Source organism: Mesocricetus auratus, unplaced genomic scaffold (assembly GCF_017639785.1).
Source record: "Mesocricetus auratus isolate SY011 unplaced genomic scaffold, BCM_Maur_2.0 Super-Scaffold_100037, whole genome shotgun sequence".
NCBI lineage: Eukaryota > Metazoa > Chordata > Mammalia > Rodentia > Cricetidae > Mesocricetus > Mesocricetus auratus.
The window spans coordinates 10,616,633-10,636,072 of NW_024429215.1; the positions used below are offsets into that span (position 1 = coordinate 10,616,633).

At 42.9% G+C, this 19,440-nt stretch overlaps 1 protein-coding gene across 4 annotated transcripts in view; it reads left to right on the plus strand.

Annotated features, from left to right (window-relative positions):
- The first annotated feature begins 253 nt into the window (after nucleotides 1-253).
- The window catches only part of LOC101837294 (NACHT, LRR and PYD domains-containing protein 8), a 42,781-nt gene continuing 23,594 nt past the window's right edge, over nucleotides 254-19,440 (plus strand). For 2 of the 4 annotated variants that reach the window (XM_040733994.1, XM_040733997.1), the window contains exons 1-3: nucleotides 254-363; nucleotides 5,682-6,084; nucleotides 13,750-13,824. In XM_040733994.1, the coding sequence (XP_040589928.1) occupies nucleotides 5,748-6,084; nucleotides 13,750-13,824 (412 nt within the window). In that variant the 5' untranslated portion in view covers nucleotides 254-363; nucleotides 5,682-5,747. Of the gene's footprint in view, nucleotides 364-2,928; nucleotides 2,950-5,681; nucleotides 6,085-13,749; nucleotides 13,825-19,440 lie in introns of those variants that run through there. The other 2 variants (XM_040733995.1, XM_040733996.1) reach the window with 2 other exon arrangements.

The window sequence follows — 19,440 nt, forward strand, 5'->3', positions numbered from 1 at the left end:
CCCAGCACCCAAATTCATACAACCCCAAGGGATCCCATACTCTCTTCTGGCCTCTGTGCATACACACATGCATGTTTTAAATCTTAAAAATAATAAGAGTACAAGCTCATGGGGGTGGGGTAGATGACCTTCCCCTGAGCAGCTGCAGGCCGAGGGGTGGGAGGATGCCAATGTTTGCTCTCCAGCACAGCTGATCCGGGTCTACTGGGGAGGGCCAGTCAGAACTTGCAGCCAATGGGCTTTAAGCACTCCCTAGCCTGAGCTGCCTCAAAGGCTGTCACCACCCGGGTGTGGAGTGGAGACAGAAGGGTTCTCTTCTTGCAGAGGTTGCCCCTTTGTAGAAAGGAGGCTCCGCACTTGAAGGTGAGCTTTTGGGTTACTTCCACCTCAGTTCCAGCTGGTTCTCTGGATTGTCACCGCCTCTCTCAAGCCAGTTAACTTGCACCCCCACACCCCTGCTCTGTCTTTAGACCAGAGAGAGCTAAGGGGCCGAAGGACCGCGTGGGGGGAAAAGATAATGTCACCCCAAGTTTGTTTATTATACAAAATTGGACAGTGGGGCATTTAGGAAGGTCCATCGCCCCTCCCAGACCTGGATGTTAATTGGAGACATGCAGCTGGCTGGGGGTGAGCTGATGTCTGGGCCACATTTTATGGGAGTCTGGTTGTTGCTGGGTTAACTGCGAGGCTCATGAACTACTGTGACTTATGGTCCGAGAGATGCTATATGACCTGGAGGATTGTTTGTTGCGGTTGCCAAGTGAGAAAATCTGAATGGAACGTTGACCAATTTGAAAGAGATTTGAAGCCATGCACTCTATTTTCCATGTATGTGGATTAACCATGTGGGCGTCATGGGACAGCATGCAAGACATGCTTCTCCCCTTCCACGATGTGGGTTTGGGGGGCCAAACTTGTGTCCTCGGGCATGGCAGTGGGCGTCCTTACCGCTGAGCCCTGCAGCTTTCCTTGCTTCTATCAAATCAATCTAGACACTCGGGGATGAATGGGTGTGTCTGGGAAGGCAGGAATGATAGTGGAAATGCAGGGTAAAGGAAACTGATGTTTTTTTGTTGCTGTTGTAGCTGTTACTGTTTGGGGTTTTATGTTTGTTTTTAAAAGACTTCACTCTGCAGAAAACAACCAGGGCAGCTTGCAGTCCTCCATGCTTCCTCATGCCCGCCACCCCCCCACCTCAGATTCCCCCCAAAGTGTCTCAGCTGAATCTGTTTTCTCAACTCTGTCTGGTGAGGGAGGAGGGAAGTTGGTGGCTTCCAGTCTGATCTATTAAGAAATCTGGGATGTTCTAAAGTACATTAACCCAAGATATAAAGTCATAAATTACTTTAAAGCACATAAGTTTTGAACCCTGGATTAAGGACATTTTTGTTTTTTGCTTAAGTGAAATTAAATGAGGTAATGTAAAACCCTTTCCCTAAAAAAAACAAACAAACAACAAACAAACAAAGCCAGAAAGAGTCCCTTCGGGGGGGGGGGGGGGAAGACTTTGCTGCCATACCATTCTAAAAGGTAAAATTCCTTGCCTTGCACCCTGCTAAAGCATTTACCCAAGGAATCCATTTTCTTTGGCCAATCAGAGGGAATGCCAAGGGGTGAGATCTATGTATATTTTCTAACTAAAGTTGTGTGACACACTCACAATTTTTCTGCATGTACTGCCGTATAAGTACCGCGCGCTAACCGATTGTGCCACTGGAGCTCCCACACTCACAATTTTTGTGGGTTCTGGGTATCAAACTCCAGTTGGCGTGCATGGCCAGCAAGCACTACCAATGAGCTTTCTTTCTGGCCCAATAATTAGTTTGGGAGAGGGCCTTGTATGAAGCAAAAGCAAATTGGTCAAAATTCAAGATCTCCCTGCCTCTATCTCCCAAGTTCAGGGATCAAAGACATGGGTTCCCATTCCTGGACGAGAAATATATTTCAATATTTCACTTGCTCATATATTTCAACTGAGTAAAGTTACTGTCTTTTTCCTCACTTTAGTAGTACTTTGAGAATTTCATGTGATGCATTTTGATCATGTTCACCTCCTCCTTAACTCCCTCCAGATCCACCTCATCTTCTTACCCACCCTAATGTCCCTTTCAATTTGGATGTGGAAGGATCTGAAAATTCCAGGTTTATAAAACCCTTAGTGTCAATGCTTGGTGAACTTTTTGATATGGAGAGCAGATTTCTCTAAATGACTACCATGTATATTTACAGCCACCCAACTGAACCTTGTATGTAAACAGCAGCAAATCAGAAAGGCTAGAAAAGACGTGAGCATGATAAAGTATAATCTATTTGCATACAATTAGGTTTGTGTCCTTTTACACCTATTCATTTGGAGGGGGCACTTCATGCCTCAGGGATCATGTGGAGGAAGTTCAAAGGGCAGCACCCTGGAGTCCGTGCTCTCCTTTCCCAGTGTGGTCTCAGGGATCAAACTCAGGTCATCAGTTTTGATAGCAAGTGCCCTCACTCACGGATCCATCTTGCCAGCCCTGCGAAACCCTCCTTCCAATCAATACGGTTATACGTGTGTAAAGGCATGAGTGAGCAAGAAAGATCCACTTGAGAATGTCTCAAGATGGCTGCCAGGGTAAGGAGTGCATTTGGGGGTAGATGAAATTCTCCAAGTAGGTAACTGGGTGCAGCTTGTGCAGTTGCATAAGTGGTTGGAGAAAAGCCCTGCAGCATACTGGAGGCACCTGCAAGAGCAAGCCTTGAGGTCAGTTAAATTGGCAGGGGTGGGGTGAGATTAACTAAATGATACCAATCATTGCTACATGGGAGAGGATCCTGAGCCAGACCCAGCCAATGGGAAGGGAGAATACCACAGAGCCCACAAGGGATTGGGGAAGAACCAGAAGAGGTTTGTTTTATCTGCTTGGGAAGATGTGTCTTGCTAGAAGGAGCCTAGAAGTCTGATACATTTCAGGGGTGAGTGTTCTATGTCATCATCTCAATTTTTTAGGTGTACTGACAGAGTTTACTCAACCTAATTGACCCCTACTGAAAATGCAAAACACAGGCCAGAGAGTCAGCTCTGAACTCAATAGTTCTCATGGATGAAGTCCTTACTGACCTCCCCAAATAACGGAGTTTTTGACATAATGTCCCAAATTCCATATCTGAATGCCTGGGCTCCAAGAGACTGGCCTAGCTGGCAATTCGCTAAAGACCCAGAAGAGGCCATCATCTCTCATGCTCAGAGGTCCCTGTCAACTACTGACACGCACGCCTTTAATCCCAGCACTCAGGAGGCAGAGGCAGGAGGATCTCTGAGTTTGAGGCCGGGCTGGACCGACAGCCTCCAAAACAATACAGAGAAACCCTGTCTAGTAAAACAAAAAAAAAAAAAACCACTCAAATCCTATAGACAGGAGGGGCGTTAGGCAAAGAGCAGGAAGCAGAGGCTTGAGGAAGGCTGACTTTCACACTACGTCCCTGCACATAGTATCCCTCCTTCGTTAAGGAGAGCATTAGTTCCCCCCGGAGGCTTAGGCTTTGTGCATTAGCCAGGCTTCAGCTGCTGCTTCTATTACTCAACTCCTGAAAGTCAAGACCGTTTTGATGTTAAGTGAGCTAAATCTGACTCAGAAACACAAAAGCCACATTTTCTAACACAATAAGAGTACACATTTCCTCTCACATGTGACCTAGATTTAAAGACATAGATGAAGTCAGGTGTGGTGGTGTGTCCCTATAATCAGCATTCTGGAGACTGAGGCAGGAGGATTGTTATGAATTCCAGAGCTTCATGGAATAAGCCTCAAGAAAACCACTATGTGTATGGCATCAAAGCAGGAAGCTTACTGGAGGGAAGGATGTGAACAGTTGGAAAACCAATGCAGGACAAGAGCAGGAGATTGAATAGGGGCTAAGAACAATGATGTACATACATGCAGAGGTCATGATGAAACCTATGTCGTGTGCTAAATGAAGATTAGTAATAAATAGAAAAACCTACTTCACATGTGAAAGAAAAAGGGAGATTATTTGGGAAGAATACAGATGAGAGATGGTACTGAAGGGGCAGAAAAGATCAGTGTATATGAGAAATGCATGGGAAAATTAATGAAATTAGGATTTCATACAATGAGTATATGGATTTATGTTGCAAAATTAAAGAAAATATAAGTGTTTGCCAAAAACTTAATGGCATTCTTAGTACAATTATGAATTAAATAAAGTATTACGACCTGCAGAGATGGCTCAGGAGCTAAGAATGTTTGCAGCCCTCGCAGAGGACATAGGTTCAGTTCCCAGCACCTATATGGTGGTTCAGAACTGCCCATATGTGCAGTTCCAGGGGTTCTCCTCTGGCTTCCTTAGGCAATTCACATGCATAGCACACATACATGCAGGCAGAAACATAAAATAAATATTTTTTCAATAATAGAGTACCGCCGGGCAGTGTGGCACACGCCTTTAATCCCAGCACTCAGAAGGCAGAGGAAGGTGGACCTTTGTGAGTTCAAAACCAGCCTGGTCTTTGTATAAGAGCTAGGTCCAGGACAGCCTCCAAAGCCACAGAGAAACCCTGTCTGGAAAAACCAAATAAATGAAAAAAGAAAAAAACAGAGGATCAATATTTGTGGTATAGCTCAATAGAGGGTTTGGCTAGCATGTGAAAGGCCTTACTTTCCATGTGTACCACGAGAAACAAAGTGAAACTTAATAGGAATGAAGACCCACTGGGCAGTGGAGGCACATACCTATAGTCCCAGCACTAGGAAGGCAGAGGCCTGAGGATCTCTGTGAGTCTATGGCCATCCTGTTCTGCAGGGCTAGTTCCAGAATGCCAAGACTAGCAAACAATCCCTGTCTCAAAAAAAAGAAAGAAAGGAAAGGAAAGTAAGGAAGGAAAGGAAATAAAGGAAAGTAAGGAAGGAAAGGAAATAAAGGAAAGTAAGGAAGGAAAGGAAAGTAAGGAAGGAAAGGAAAGTAAGGAAGGAAAGGAAAGTAAGGAAATAAAGGAAAGTAAGGAAGGAAAGGAAAGTAAGGAAGGAAAGGAAAGTAAGGAAGGAAAGGAAAGTAAGGAAGGAAAGGAAAGTAAGGAAGGAAAGGAAAGTAAGGAAGGAAAGGAAAGTAAGGAAGGAAAGGAAAGTAAGGAAGGAAAGGAAAGTAAGGAAGGAAAGGAAAGTAAGGAAGGAAAGGAAAGTAAGGAAGGAAAGGAAAGTAAGGAAGGAAAGGAAAGTAAGGAAGGAAAGGAAAGTAAGGAAGGAAAGGGCGGGGAGGAAAGGAAAGGGAGGAAAGGAAAGTAAGGAAGGAAAGGGCGGGGAGGAAAGGAAAGGGAGGAAAGGAAAGGGAGGAAAGGAAAGGGAGGAAAGGAAAGGGAGGAAAGGAAAGGGAGGAAAGGAAAGGGAGGAAAGGAAAGGGAGGAAAGGAAAGGGAGGGAAGGAAAGGGAGGAAAGGAAAGGGAGGGAAGGAAAGGGAGGGAAGGAGGGGAAGGAAAGGGAGGGAAGGAGGGGACGGAAAGGAAGGAAGGAGGGGACGGAAAGGAAGGAAGGAGGGGACGGAAAGGAAGGAAGGAGGGGACGGAAAGCTGGGAAGGAGGGGACGGAAAGCTGGGAAGGAGGGAAAGGAAGAGCTAACCTTGTGCAATGCTAAAGTTATAATGACTTTAGGGTGGTCAAGTTCCTAACGCTGATCGTGCCGTGTCTCCACAGGTCTTGTTTCTTCTCTCCTGCTCCGTTGTATTTATCACTGACAGGTGTTTTTCACCTTGCGTGAGGATGCGTGAAGGGAGTCAAAGGTCTAGCAGTCTTCCTTCAATCCCACCTTGGACACACACTTACTCCATTGCCTCCGCATATGATAATGGGATCATGCTGTACATGCGAAATTTAAGCAAGACAGAGCTAAAAGTCTTCAAGAAGCTGTTGAATGAACACTTCCTGCCCGACTCTCTCGGCTTCACCTGGGAGCAGCTGGATAGAGCTAGCTGGGCAGAGATGGTTCATCTCTTAATAGAATTTCTTCCTGGAGCACAAGCTTGGGATGTGGCTCAGGAAATCTTGAACAGAATGAACCAGAGAGGACTGTGTTCCCTGGCACATACAGAGCGAATGAGTAAGTATTAGCAATATAGTACACAAGACTACTGTGGGGGCTGAAGAACTAAATAGTGGCTGGGTAGTGGTGGTGCACGCCTTTAATCCCAGCACACTGGAGGCAGAGTCAGGTGGATCTCTGTGAGTTCGAGGCCAGCCTGGTCTATAGAGTGAATTCCAGGATAGCCAGAACTAAAGAGTGAAACCCTGTCCTTAAAAAAAACTAAATAGTGGCTACCCTGTGACTTACTGTTCTCCTTCAAAAGAAATCAAAGAGTGAAGTAAGATAATGGCTCAAACCTCCAAAGGCAAAATCTGTTACTGCATTTGTAAATTTGTAAAACTTGTATCTTTCATTGGTATGTGAGTGTGCACATGTGGGTGCCCACACAGGCCAGAAGTGAGCATCCAATTCTGGGGTTACAGGCAGTTGTGAGGAGCCAATGTGGGTGCTGGGAACTTAACCAGGGGCTTCTGCAAGAGTAGTAAAGGCTCTTAACCACGGAGCCTTCTCTCCATACCCTCTATTTCATCTTTTAAAAATATTATTTATTTTTAAATTTTTAATTTATTTTTTACATTCCAATACCAGTACCCCCTCCCTCCTCTTCTCCTTCTCCCCTACTCCCTCCCATTTCCCATCAGAGAGGGTAAGACCTCCCCTAGGAAATCCACTATGTCTGTCCCATCATCTGTTTGAGGCAGGACCCAGACACCCCCCACCCCGTGATTAGGCTGAACAAGGAAGGCATCTCTCCATACAGAACTGGGTCCACTAAGTCAGTCTGTGCATTAGAGTTAGGTCTTGGACCCACTGCCAGTGGCCTCATTTATTGTCCCGATCATACCTATCTCACTTATATTAAGGGAGTCTAGTTTGGTCTTATGCAGGTTCCCCATTTGTCAGACCTGACTCAGTGATCTCTCACTAGCTCGGACCAGCTGATTCTGTGGGTTTCCCCATCATGGTCTTGACTCCTTTGTACATATTATCACTACTCCCTCAATTTGATTGTACTCCTGGAGATCGAACTAATGATTAGTTGTGGATATCTGCATCTGTTTCTGGAAGAGTGTTCTGGAAGGGGTTGTGGAATGTAGGCTAGGTATCTTTTTTATGTCCAGGATTCCCTTATGAGTGAGTACATACTATATTTGTCTTTCTGGGTCTGGGTTACCTCATTCAGGATAGTTCTTTTTCTAGTTCTGTCCATTTGCCTGCAAATTTTAGGATGTCATTGTTTCTTACCACCAAATGGTACTCCTTTGTGTAAATGTACCATATTTTCTTTATCCATTCTTCAGCTGAGGGTCATGTAGGTTGTTTCTAAGATCTGACTATTATGAATAATGTAGCTATGAACATAGGTGATCAAATGTCCCTGTGAGGGGAGTGTCACTCCTTTGGGTATATACCAAAAAGAGGTATTGCAGGGTCCTGAGGTAAGTTGATTCCTAATTTTCTTTGATTTCCTCAGTAACTATACAATTTTGCACTCCCACTAGCAACGGAGGAGTGTTCCCACTTTCTCCACATCCTCTCCAGCACAAGCTGTCATTGGTGTTTTTGATGTTAGACATTCTGGTCTGTGTAAGATGGTATTTCAGACTTATTTTTATTTGCATTTCCCTGACAAGTAATGATGTTGAGCATTTCCTTAAATGCATTTCTGCCATTTGAGATTATTCTGTTGAGAATTCTGTTTGTATCTGTACCTGATTTTTTAATTGGATTATTTGGTAGTTTGTTGTCTACTTTCTTGAGTTCGTTGTATATTTTAGAGACCAGACCTCTGTCAGATGTGGGGTTGGTAAACATCTTTTCCCATCCTATAGAGAGTTTTGTCTTGTAGACTGTGTTCTTTGGTTTACAGAAGATTCTCAGTTTCGGGGCATCCTATGTGTTAATTGTTGTTCTCAGTATCTGTGCTACTGGTGTCCTATTTAGGAGGTGTTCTCCTGTGCCTATGCATCCTAGAGTACTTCTAACTTTCTCTTCTATGAGGTTCAGTGTGGATGGATTCATATTGAGGTCTTTGATCCATTTAGACTTGAGTTTGTGCATGGGTATAGATATGGATACATTTGCATTCTTCTACATGTCGACAACCAGTTACACCAGCACCATTTGTTGAATATGCCTTTTTCTCTATTTTATTTTTTAGCTTCTTTGTCAAAAATTAGGTGGTGTTAAGTGTGTGGGTTGATATTAGGGTCTTAGATTCAATTCCACTGGTCTACCTACCTGTTTTTACACTAATATCAAACTGTTTTCATTACTATAGCTCTATAGTAGAACTTGAAGTAAAGAATGGTAATGACCCCATATCATCCTTTATTGTACAGGGTGGTTTGGGTATCTTGGTATTTTTGTTTTGTTTTTTTTTGCGTATGAATTTAGGTATTGTTCCTTCCAGGACTGTGAAGAATTGTGCTAGGATTTCGATGGGAATTACACTGAATCTGTAGATTACTTTTGGTAGGATTGCCAGTTTTACTATGTTGTTCCTACCTATCCAAGAGCATGAGAGATCTTTGCATTTTCTCAATCTGCTTTCATTTCTTTCTATAAAGATTTAAAGTTCTTATCATACAGGGGTTTCCCTTGTTTAGTGTTACCCCAAGTTGTTTATGTTGTTTGTGGCTATTGTAAAGGATGATACTTCTCTGATTTCTTTCTCAGTTCTATTGTCATCTGTGCATAGGAGGCCTACTGATTTTTATTTAGTCTTGTATCCTGCCACAGTACAGAAGGTGTTTATCAGTTGTAGGCATGCCCTGGTAGAATTTGTGGAGTCTCTCATTTCAACTATCTTATCAGCAAACAGTGAGAGTTTGACTTCTTTTCCAATTTTTATCCGTTGATCTCCTTCTGATGTCTTATTGCCCTTGATGTAACTTCAATTACAATGTTGAACACATAGAAAGAGAGTGGACAGCATTGTCTTATTCCTGATTTCAGTGGGATTGCTTTGCGTTTCTCTCCATTTATTTTGATGTTGGCTATTGGTCTACTGTATACTGCTTTAATTATATTTAGGTATGTTCCTTGTATCCCTTTTCTCTCCAAGACCTTTATCATGAAGGGGTGTTGAGTTTTTTCAAAGATTTTTAGCATATAAAGAGTTCACTGTGGTTTTCTTTTTCTTTCAGTTTTTTATATGGTGGATTATATTCACAGATGCATATTGAAGCATCTCTACCAGTCAACAAAGTCTGGCCCATTTAGTTGAGGCAGGACCAAGACTCTCTCCCTGCATGGAAGCTGAGCAAGGCATCCAACTGTATGGAATGGGCTCCAAAGAACCAGCTCATGCACTAGGGATAAATCCTGGTCCCACTGCCAGGGGTTCCCACAAACAAACCAAGCTACAACACTGTCACCACACACAGAAGGCCTAGTTCAGTTCCATGCAGGCTCCCCTGCTCACGGTGTAGAATCCATGAGCTGTCACATGTTCAGGTTTAATGTCTCTGTGGGTTTTCCCCATCATGATCTTGTCCCCCCCTTACTCATATAATCCCTCCTCCCTCTCTAGATTGGACTTCAAGAGCTTAGCGTGGTGCTTGGCTGTGGATCTCTAGATCTGCTTCCATCAGGTACTGGATGAAGGTTCTATGATGACAGTTAGGGTAGTCATCAATCTAATTACAGGGGAAGCCAATTCTAGCATCTTCTCCACTATTGCTAGCTAGGAGTCTTAGCAGAGGTCATCCCTGTGGATTCCTAAGCTTTGCCCTAGTACCGGGTTTCTCCCTAACCCCAATATAGCTCCTTCTGTCAAGGTATCTCTTTCATTGCTCTCACCCCATCCCACCCTCAACTGGACCATTCCTTTTATTCCTGTTCTCATCTCCCATTGCCATCCCCTCCACCATCCCCAGCCTCCGTATAGCCAGGAGATCTCAAAAACTTTAGCCAGATAGTATTTCTAAGAGATAGTCTGTGGTCATAAACAGAAGAGTTAGGGTATACAACAGTTGGTAGAGTGCTTGCATAGCTTTCACAATCTCTAGGACCACATATATCAGATGTGTTGGTGCAGAACTGTAATACCAGGTCTAGGAAGGTGGAAACAAGAAGAGACTTTTTATTTAAATTTAGAGACAAGGTTGCTTCACAAGTCAATCCCAGGTCCCTCTCTCTTTCCCTCCCCTCCTCCCATGCCCTCCCACCAACCTCCCCAATGCCCCCTCCTTTCCCCAAGGAGGGTGAGGCCCTCTATGGGGGTGCCCATAGTCTGTCATTTCAACCAGGGCAGGGCCTAGACCCTCCCCCAACAGTCCAGGGTGAAAGTGCATCTCTCATTGTGTGATGGGCACTCAAAGTTGATTTGTATGCCAGGGATAAATACTGATCTACTACCCAAGGCCCCATAGGTTGCATAGGCCTCCTCACTGACACCCACATTCAGGGGGTCTTGATCAGTCCCATGCTGGATTCCCAGCCATCAGTCTGGGATTCAAGAGCTACCCCTTGTTCAGGTCAGCTGTTTCTTGGAGTTAAACCAGCCCAGTCTTAACTCCTTTGCTCATCAATCCTCCCTCTCTGTCTCTGAGTTCCTTGAATTCAGCTAAGAGTGTACAGGTAGGTGTCTGCCTCTGCTTCCATCAATCATTAGATGAAGGTTCTGTTTCCCAGACTCTCTGTCCATGGGATTGTAGGCTGGAACCCCCCTGATCTATGTCTAAAATTCATTTGAGAGAGTACATACCACGTTTGTCTCTTTATGACTGGGTTACCTCACTTAGGATGTTTTCTTATAGTGTCAACAATTTGCCTGAAATTTTCAGGATTCCATTGTTTGTTTTCTGCTGAGTAGTACTCCATTGTGTAAATGTACTACATTTTCTCTATCCTCTTCAGTTGAGGGGCATCTAGGTTACTTCCAGGTTCTGGATATTACAAATAATGCTGCTATGAACACAGTAGAGCAGATGTCCTTGTTGTATGAATGTGCATCTTTTGGATATATTCCTAAGAGGGGAATTGCTGGGTTTGTGGTAAGCTTTTTCTGAGGAATCTCCATACTGATATCCAAAGTGGCTGTACAAGTTGGCACTCCCACTAGCGGTGGAGGAGTGTTCCTCTTGAAGAAGAGACATTGAATGCCATCTTTGGTTACATAGTGACCTTCAACCCATACCCCATTTCTACCAGACATGCACAGTATTTGCACATACCACATTCTTTCATCAAACTCCTAGGAATTTCCCCAGTACCAGGTTTCACCCTAACCCTATCTCAAAAGACTAGGATTCTGGGTCATTCCTAGAAGTGTGCAGAGAAGAAAGCTGACCTACAATTCACAGCTGGGCTCAAGCAAGGCAATGCATTAGGCTCCTGTTCTATACATAAATGTCATCTCCAGTCTAGGCTATATCACATCTTTGTGCTTTAGTTGATTTTATTGTTCAAAATAGTGTTAAATAATCACCCAGTGTTCCCGAGAACAAGGAGACTCTGCCCTTACACAGAAACTATTTGTGTTAGAGAAGTGTCAGTCCATCATGGATTGTAACACTATTGCCTGTGAATTAACAATAAGTAAATACAATATGCCAAATGAAATATATTTGCTAAAACATTTTAATAATGTGTTAAACAAATTTATTCAAATAATATACTAAATAAGACACCTAAATAAATCAATGTAAGATGATATCTTGCATCTATCTTGACTATGATATATGTAAGACAATATGCAAAACAATGTTGTATCTTAGTTGATGAAAATAGTGTAACCAGAAACTAATGGTGTAAGTTCAGTGTGGTGGGTGACTCTCTGTGAGTTTTGGGTCAGCCTGGTATAAGGAGCAAGCTCCAGAACAGCCAGGGCTACATTGAGATCCTGTCTCAATAAGAAATAACTATGATTTCTCAGGTGAACCATGGTCTTGGCTAACACAGTGTTTACTGTGATTCTACAGAAAATAGAAACTGTGAGCAGTAAAAACCAATGACTGTAAATATGCACACATGTTATACATGTAAACATGCACAATGTATACAGGCACACACATATACATAGATATGTGCATACATTGCGCATGCTTGCATGTATGTGTGTGTTTCGTTTATTACACTTCATTTTATGTGCAGGTAGGAATGAACATGTGCTACTGCACACATGGGGTAGTCAAACGGTAGCCATCAGGCTTCAGCACTCTCCCCTCACCATTAATCACAAGCCATCTCACTGGCCAGGGTATGTACATTCATACTAGGTTGGGGTAACCATATGAAACACTGAGTACATCAAACATTTGGGACATAAACATGATTCCACAAGTGGAAAATTCCACTTCTTAACTCAGGTGACATACTGTAGATAAGATATAGGCACAGAGAGTTGTTGACTCCTCATGGGAGCCCTTACCCATGAGAGGAGTGGGCTGGGGGTGGGCTGGGGGTTGAGGGGAGCAGGAGGAATTGTGGGAGGGAGAACTGTGGTTGGAATGTGAAATTATTTATTTATTTATAAATTAGCTGGGTGTTGGTTGTGCACGCCTTTAATCCAAGCACTCAGGAGGCAGAGGTTGGCAGACCTACAGGGCGAGTTTCAGATCAGCCTCCAAAGCGACACAGAGAATCCCTGTCTCGAAAAACAAACAAGCAAAAGCAAACACAAAGAATACATTATTAAAAAGATGTATGCACACTAAAAGCATTGTGTAAAACTATCTTCATGGAGAAGTGGTTCCGGGGATGCAAAAAATGTGTAGAACTGTCTTCAGTGCTGGGAAGTGGTTTCAAGCAGTGAATACACTTGCAGTGTGAGCCTGACAGCTTGAGTTTGACCTCCAGAACCCATGTCTTTATAAAAGCCGAATGTGGTGACATACATCTGAAATCCCAGCATTCTTACAGAAATTTGGGTGGCAGAGACTAGAGAACTGGCCAGTAGCTTCTGAGCCAGCTAGCCTGGAGCATCCTGGAGCATACAGTACTGATACAGAGAGAGACCCTGCCTTGAACATAACACAGAGGAGAGAACCCTGAGTCTCAGAAGGTTGTCCTATCACTTCCAAAATTGTGCTGTGAGTCGTGCCCCCCCACATCATTTTAAAACTACATTTAAATTGCATATAAGGTTCTTAAGAGATAGAAAGGAATAAAAAAGGCAGCCTGTTGAACTTCCAGAGAGAAAGTCCCTGGCAGTGAAGAGAGCCCACCCCCTTGGACAAGGCTTCCAAGCACAAGAGAAAAAAGATAGAGATGATGTTATCAAATTGGGAGTTTCCAGCATCCAGTAGACACCCACTGGAGAAGCTGAGGCAGCCAAGCAGAGTTCATAATGGTACTTTTCATCCAAGGCTGAATTCTGGGCTTCTGTTTCCCACTACAAACACTTTTATATCATTGGATAAATAGTAAACCTCTGTTGCAGATGATTCACCTTCCAGCTCTTCTCGAGGACATGGTGTTTTATTCTTGAGCTGTCTTATTCTCCCCCTCTCATGGAGCTAGAGAAAAAAAACCTCTCAGTGCCGGAAATTAAGGGTCCTGGAGAGCACTTGACATACATCAGCTTGGGTTTGAAGACTAGAGGCAGGGACCCCACTTCTAGATACAGCTTCTCAATCACCTGAAATAGCACATGACAGTTTGCCAGTATAATGCCCATTAGACCGTGTTGTGAGAGTCACTCTGATGGGATGGTCCTTTTCTCATCTACTGCAGGCATTTTTCCTACCTTGAAACCACTGAACTTCCACCTAAGGAAGAGACCGCTGAGTTTGACAAAAGAAGAACGTGGTATGCGCTGATACTGTGCCAGTCTGGTAAAAATGGGGTATGGTTTGAAACAGGAAGCATGGTTGCCTCATCAATGTAGATTGTACATGAGGGTGGGTAGTGTCTCTTCTATTCACCAAACTTTAGACAAAAATAATGTGAGTTCACGTCACCTCAGAAAGTCCAGCCTCCAAACCACGTGGACACAGGAGATAAAAACATCATGAAAGGTGCTTTTCCATCTTTCTTAAGGGTCCGTCTTTTGTAGAACCTGGCTATGAGCAGTCTCTCCCCTGTCCAGGAGCCAGCTTCGCCCCCAGCTAATTTAAAGAGCACCAGCTTGAGAGTACTTCCCAATGCCTCCAGCAAAACTCCTGGAATTGAGTCCAGTGAACAACAAAGGTCATATTAGCTAACAAAAAAACCCTCCAATTAGTTAAGAGAAACTGGTGTATAGCTATTCCTCTGTACCTTAGGGGAATTTATCAAAATGCATGGGTGCTCCAGTCTCTTACATGCAATGATGCTGTATTTGCATTTAACTTACACACATCCCACCCATGGAATTCCAATCATCAGCAGGTTCTTTTCTCATTGCTCATGAATTTCATATATGCACACAGTGTGTCTTGATCAAATCTACCTCTATTCCTACCCTTCCAATGTTCCCAAAACCCCATGTCACTTTTCCCTTCTAACTTCACAGGCTCTTTATTTTAAACTCACTGGGTACACTTAGTTCTTCTAATATGTGCATTGGTGTAGAGCTGTGGTGGTTTGAAAGAATATGCCCCCACTGTGAGTGGCACTACTAGGAGGTGTGGCCTGGTCAGAGGAAGTGTGACCATGTGGGTGCGGACTTTGAGGTCTCCTTTCTCAAGCTTCACTCACTATGACAGTCAAGTCCACTTCCTTATTACCTCTGAATCAAGAGGGAGGACTCTCAGCTCCAGCACCACATCTGGATGCATGTTACCATGTTCTGCATCCTGATCATAACGGACTGAACCTCAGAAACTGTAGCCACGACCACAATGAAATGTCTTCATTTAAGACTTGCCATGGTCATGGTGTCTCTTAGCAGCAATAAAAACCTCAGGTACGACCATCTACTGGAGCATAGGCAGAGTCTGAGGGACCACACACTGAAGAAAAGTGATTCTTCCTCCACGAGAAGTTATCAGTTGCTAATAGCTTCTTGGCTAGGGCTGGGATTTTATGAGCCCCTGCCACTTCCAGCTGAGCTTTTGGTTGGCTTGATCTCCTACAGGTCATATGCATGCTGTCACAGCCTTTGTGACTTAATGAGTGCAATGGCCCTAATATATGCAGAAAACACTTTCCCACTACAGATATTCACTATCTCTGACTGTTTCTTAAAATTTATTTTTATTTAAATTATAAACAAGCCTGCTTCACATGTCAATCCCAGCTCTCTCCCTCCCTTCCTCCCCTGCCGCAAACCAACACATTATCCCATTACCCCTCTGCTTCCCAAGGAGGACGAGGCCCTCCAGGGGGATCCCAAAGTCTGTCATACCATCCAGGGCAGGGCCTAGACCCTCCCTTATATGTCCAGGATGAGAGATCATCCCTCAACATGGAATGGGCTCCCAAAGTTCATTTCCATTTGTATGCCAGGGATAAATACTGATCTACTACCAGAGGTCCCATAGATGGCCGAGGCCTCCTCAATGACACCCACATTCAGGATGTCTGTATCAGTCCCATGCTGGCCTCCCAGCCATCAGTCTGGGTCCTTGAGCTCCCCCTTGCTCAGGACACCTGTTTCTGTGGGTGCCACCACCCCGATCTTGACCCCTTTGCTCATCACTACTGCCACTCTGCAACTGAGTTCCAGGAGTTCAGTTCAGTGTTTAGCTGTGAGTGTCTGCCTCTGCTTCCATCAGCCGCTGGATGGAGGTTCTAGGATGGCATGTAAGGTAGTGGTCAATATCATTACCGGGAAGGACATTTAGGGTAGCCTTTCCATTATTGCTTAGATTACCAAGCGGGTGGTGCCATCCTTGTAGATCTCTGGAAATCTCACTAGTGCCAGATCTCTCCTCACACCTATAATGGCTACCTCTATTATGGTATCTCTCATCCTTCTCTCCTCTATTCTCCACCCTACTCAGCCTTCCTGCTCCCCAATGTCCTCCTTTGCCCGCCTCTTCTCCCCCTCTTTCTCCCAGCTCCCTCTCCCCTCCCCCCATGCTCCCAATCTGCTCAGGAGATCCTGTCCCCTTCCTGTCCTTCAGAATACCATGCATGTCCCTCTTAGTGTCCTCCCTGTCTCAGTGTCTGGCAGTGTGGATTGTAGGTTAGCAATTCCCTGTTCCATGTCTAAAATCCATAAATGAGTGAGTACATACCATGTTTGTCTTTTTGTGACTGTGTTGCCTCACTCAGGTGGTTACTTCTAGTGCCATCCATTTGCCTGCGAATTTCAAGATTCCATTATTTTTCCACTGAGTAATACTCCATTGTGTAAATGTACCACATTTTCTCTATCCACTCTAGTTGAGGGGCATCTAGGTTGCTTCCAGGTTCTGGCTATTACAAATAATGCTGCTATGAACATATTAGAAGAGACATCCTTGTATGAATGTGCATCTTTTAGGTATATACCTAAGAGTGGAATTGCTGGGTCTCTTGGTGGACTGGTTCACATTTTCCTGAGGAATCTCCATACTGATTTCCAAAGTGGCTGTACAAGTTGGCACTTCCACCAGCAGTGGAGGAGTGTTCCCTTTCTCCACACCCTCTCCAGCATAAACTGTCATTGGTGTTTTCAATTTTAGTCATTCTGACAGGAGTAAGATGGTATCTTAAAGTTGTTTGGCTTTGCATTTCCCTGTTGGCTAAGGATGTTGAGCAATTTCTTAAGTGTCTCTGAGCCATTTTAGACACATCTATTGAGAATTCTCTTTTTAGTTCTATAGCCCACTTTTTAATTGGATTATTTGGTGTTTTGGAGACTATCTTCTTGAGTTCTTTATAAATTTTGAAGGTCATCCCTATCTTTTCCCATTCTGTGGGCTGCCATTTTGTCTTTTTGACTGTGTCCTTTGCCTTACAGAAGCTTCTCAGTTTCAGGAAGTACCATTTATTAATGTTCGATCTCAGTGTCTGTGCTACTGGTGTTATGTTCAGAAAGCTGTCTCCTGAACCAGTTCATTCAAGGGTACTTCCCACTTTCTCTTCTAAGTGGTTCAGTGTGGCTGGATTTATGTTGAGGTCTTTGATCCATTTGGACTTAACTCAGCATCCAGTTATGAAAGCACTATTTGTTGAAGATGCTTTCTTTTGTCCATTGTATAATTTTAACTTCTTTGTCAAAAATGAGGCATTTGTAGGTGTGTGGGTTAATATCAGGGTTTTCAATTTGATTGCATTAGTCTATCTTTCTAGTTTTGTGGCCATACCAAGCTGTTTTCAGGACTATAGCTCTATGATAGAGCTTGAAGACAGAGATGGTGATACCTCCTGAAGTTCCTTCATTGTACAGGACTGTTTTGGATATCCTGGGTCTTTTGGTTTTCCGTATAAAGTTGATTTTTTTTCAAGGTTTGTGAAGAATTGTGTTGGGATCTTGATGGGGATTGCATAGATTGTTTTTGGCAAGATTGCCATTTATACAATGTAGATCCTACCTATCCCAGAGCATGGGAGATATTTCCATTTCCTGTTATCTTCTTTAATTTCATTCTTTAAAGACTTAATGTTCTTGTCATAAAGGTCTTTCATCTGTTTGGTTAGAGTTACCCCAATTATTTTATGCTTGTGGCTATTGTAAAGAGTGATGTTTCTCTGATGTCTTTCTCAGTCCATTTATCATCTGTATATAATAGAACTACTGGTTTTTAATCTTATACCCTGCCACTTTGCTGAAGGTGTTTATAAGATGTAGGAGTTCACTGGTAGAGTTTTTCAGATCTCGTATGGAAACTGTTATATCATCTGTAAATAGTGAAAGTTTGACGTCTTTCTTTCCAATTTGTATCACTTGATCTCCTTTTGTTGTCTTATGGCTCTAGCTAGAATTTCAAGTACAGTATTGAAGAGGTATGGATAGAGTGGACAGCCTTATCTTGTTCCTGAATTTAAAGGAACCACCTTGAGTTTCTCTCCATTTAGTTTGATGTTGGCTGTTAGTTTACTGTACATTGCTATTATTGTGTTCAGGTATGTTCCTGTAATCCCTGATCTCTCCACAACCTTTATCATGTAGGGGTTTTGGAGTATGTCAAAGGTTTTTTCAGCATCTAGTGAAATGATCATGTGGTTTTTCTTTTGTAGTTTGTTTATATGGTGGATTACATTGATTTTTTTCTAATGTTGAACCATCCCTGCATTCCTGGGATGAAGCATACTTGATCATGTGGATGATTTCTCTGATGTGTTCTTGGATTCGATTTGCCAGTATTTTATTGAGTATTTTTGCATCAATGTTAATGAGGGAGACTGGTCTGTAGTTCTCTATCTTAGTTGTGTCTTTGTATAGCTTTGGTACCGAGGTATTTGTAGCCTCATTAAAAAAGTTTGGCAAAGACCCTTCTGCTTCTATTGTGTGGACCATTTTGAAGAGTACTGGTATTAGCTCTTCTTTGAATTTCTGGTATAATTCTGCACTGAAAACCTCTGTCCCTGGGCTCTTTTTGGTTGGGAGACTTTGGATGACTGCTTCTATTTCCTTAGGGGTTATAGGTCTATTTAAATTGCTTATCTGTGCTTGATTTAATTTTGGTAAGTAATATCAACCCAGGAAACCTACAATTTCCTTTAAATTTTCGAATTTTGTGGCATACAGGTTTTCAAATATGACCTGGTGATTCTCTGGATTTCCTCAGTGTCTGTTGTTATGTCCCCGTTTTCATTTCTGATTTTGTTAATTAACATGGTCTCTCTCTGTCTTTTGGTTTGTTTGGATAAAGGTTTGTCTATCTTACTGATTTTCTCAAAGAATCAACTCTGTTTAATTGATTCTTTGTAGTTTTTTCTTTGTTTCTCCTTTATTGATTTTGGTCCTCAATTTGATGCTTTCAAGCTGTCCCATAGGTTTGGGTGTGTTATGTATTCGTTCTCATTGAATTTTAGGAAGTCTTTCTTTTTTTAGTTTCTTCCTTGACCTGGGAATGATGCAGTTGTGGGCATTGTTCAGTTCCCAGCAGTTTGTGAGGTTTCTGCGATTTGTGTTATTGTTGAATTCTAACTTTAAACCATGGTGATCTGATAGGATCCAGGGGGTTATTTAAATTTTCTGTATCTGTTGAGGTTTGCTATGTTGCCAAGTATGTGGTCAATTTTAGAGAAGGTTCCATGTGGGGCTGAAAAGAAAGTATATTCTTTTGTGATTGGATGCAATGTTCTATAAATGTCTGTTAATCCCAACTAGGTCATAACGTCTGTTAATTACTTTGTTTCTTTTTAAAATTTCTGTCTGGTGGTCCTATCTAGTGGTAAGAGTGGGGTGTTGAAGTCTCCCATTATAAGTTGTGGTGTCTAATGTGTGATTTGAGTTTTAGTAATATTTCCTTTACAAATGTGGGTACCTTTGTTTTTGGTGCATAGAGGTTGAGAATTGAGACTTCATGTTGGTGGATTTTTCCTGTGATGAATATGAAATGTTTATCT